Source organism: Gekko japonicus, unplaced genomic scaffold, assembly GCF_001447785.1.
Source record: "Gekko japonicus isolate JY-2015 unplaced genomic scaffold, Gekko_japonicus_V1.1 scaffold103, whole genome shotgun sequence".
Classification (NCBI taxonomy): domain Eukaryota; kingdom Metazoa; phylum Chordata; class Lepidosauria; order Squamata; family Gekkonidae; genus Gekko; species Gekko japonicus.
The window spans coordinates 1,547,826-1,550,528 of NW_015160210.1; the positions used below are offsets into that span (position 1 = coordinate 1,547,826).

The 2,703-nt window shown below is 49.2% G+C and overlaps 1 protein-coding gene across 1 annotated transcript in view; it reads right to left on the minus strand.

The window, feature by feature from the left end:
- Nucleotides 1-2,701, minus strand: part of GID4 (GID complex subunit 4 homolog) — a gene marked incomplete at its 5' end in the record, with an annotated part of 15,270 nt that extends 12,569 nt beyond the window's left edge. The window contains one exon of the mRNA XM_015409256.1: nt 2,546-2,701. Coding sequence (XP_015264742.1) covers nt 2,546-2,701 — 156 coding nt within the window. The remainder of the gene's footprint in view (nt 1-2,545) is intronic.
- Nucleotides 2,702-2,703: the final 2 nt, after the last annotated feature.

Sequence of the window (2,703 nt, forward strand, 5' to 3'; positions counted from 1 at the left end):
ATATATATAATATACACACAGAGATACATATATATACACAAATACATGTACATTACTTCAGAACGTCTCTTTGCCATAAGTCAACTGCGACTTGAGGGAACCTTCCACTACCACATACACAATGTGTGCGCATTTCCACCTGTGTCTGTATATGTGTGTGTATAAACGTTTATGTGTGTGTACATGCTGCGGTGGCTCAAGTGGTTAAGACGTTGAACTGTGGGCTGTGGAAGGTTGGGAGTTCAGCAGTTTGAGACACGAGTTGCCGCATGACGGAGTGAGCTCCCGTCTCTGGCCCCAGCTCCTGCCAACCTGGCAGTTCGAAAGCAAGAAATTGCAAGTAGATAAATAGGTACCACTTCGGTGGGAAGGTAACAGCGTTCTGTGCGCCTTGGTGCTTAGTCATGCCAGCCACATGACCACAGAAACGTCTTCGGACAGCGCTGGCTCTTCGGCTTTGAAACAGAGATGAGCACCGCAACCCTAGAGTCGGAGTCGACTGGCTTTCAAGCAAGGGAACCTTTACCTTTACTTTACATGCATGTACGCACACACAAACAAACACATGTTCTTTACCTCTGAACGTCTCTCGTCTTGAAAACCCCAGGGAGTTGCCATAATGACAGCACTTTTTACCACCACATATATTTACACATGCACATTACTTCAGAATGTTCCTTTCCTTGAAGATCCTAGGGGGTTGCCATAAATCAATTGCGACTTGAGGGCACCTTCCACCACCACATACATTTATATTTGCATGCACGCACACACAGGTGCGCACGCACACATATTTGTTTATATGTGTGTGTGTGCGCATGTACACACACACATATTTACACACAACACTTATACAAACACACACATAAGCCCCTGAACATTGAATGCCTCTTGCCTTGAAAACCCCAAAGAATGGCCATAATACAGCACTTTCCACCACACACACACACACACCAATGCCTCTTCTAAGTGAGCAGAAATTCTACTTTGTGAGCTACCGGCATTAAAGTTGAGTGAGCGAGTGACTTGGCTACTGCATAAATTAGTTTGCTCTGGAGCCATCCTTCCTGAGCTGAGTCAAAAATGTGTGAGCCAGAGGCTAAAAATCTGTGAGCTGGCTCACACTAACTCAGCTGAGAAGGAACACTGATATAGATATTTATATCTATATACACACATCTGTGTACACGCATGGAGCACACATGCATCGCCGATTCGCCATGCGCACGCGCACACAAATATATTTATACATAACACTTATACACAGACATACACCTGGACATTACTTGCTGGCTTGAAAACCCCACAGGGTCGCCATAAGGGCAGAACTTTTATACCACCATCAGCACACAGAGACACATCTGTGTACACGCATGGAGCACACATGCATCCCCATGCACACACACTAAAATATATTTATACATAACACACACACCTGGACATTACTTATGGCCTTGAAAACCCCACAGGGTTGCCATAAGGGCAGAACTTTTATACCACCATCAGCACACAGAGACACATCTGTGTACACGCATGGAGCACACATTCCCATGCGTGTGCACACACACAACTATATTTATACATAACACTTATTCACAGACACACACAACTGGACATTACGTCTGGCCTTGAAAAACCCACAGGGTCACCATAAGGGCAGAACTTTTATACCACCAACAGCACCCACACAGACACATCTGTGTACACGCATGGAGCACAATGCATTCCCATGTGCGTACACACACACAAATATACTTATACATCACACACACACAAACACCTGGACATGACTTGCTGACTTGAAACCCCCACAGGGTCGTCGTAAGGGCAGAACTTTTATACCACCACCAGCAGCAGCACACACACAGACACATCTGTGTACACGCCTGGAGCACACATGCACCCCCATGCACATGCACACACAAATATATTTATACATCACACACACACAAACACCTGGACATGACTTGCATTCCCATGCGTGTGCACACACACACAAATATATTTATACATAACACTTATACACACACACACACCTGGACATTACTTCTGGCCTTGAAAACCCCACAGGGTCGCTGTAAGGGCAGAACTTTTATACCACCAGCAGCAGCACACACACAGACCCATCGGTGTACACGCCTGGAGCACACACGCACCCCCATGCGCGCGCGCGCACACAAATATATTTATACATCAGACGCACACACAAACACACCTGGACATGACTTGCTGCTTTGAAAGCCCCGTAGGGTGGGTGGCCTTTCCACCCACTGCGCCCATGCGCAACCCCCACCCGCAGTGCTCCCTCTAAGCTGAGTCAGTGTGAGCCAGCTCACAGTTTTTTAGCCTCCAGCTCACAGGTTTTCGCCTTAGCTCAGGGAGGAGGCCTCCAGAGCAAACTAATTTGTGCAGCAGCCAAATTCCTCGCTCACTAACTCAACTTTAATGCCGGCAGCTCACAAGGTAGGATTTCTGCTCTCAAGAAGACTCCGCGGTTTAGAGGGGAGCCTTGCCCGCCCGCGCACCGGCGCACCCCGCGCCTGACCTGGACGACCACCTCGACCTCGTAGGCGTTGCCCTTGGAGCGCTGCTGCCCGCGGAACTTGGCGCCGCTGTAGAGGCGGCTGGTGCTGACGCCGGGCTGCGCCGTGTTGATGGGCGGCGGCGGCTCGAGGCGGGCGGCGGCGGACGAGGCGGCGCCCG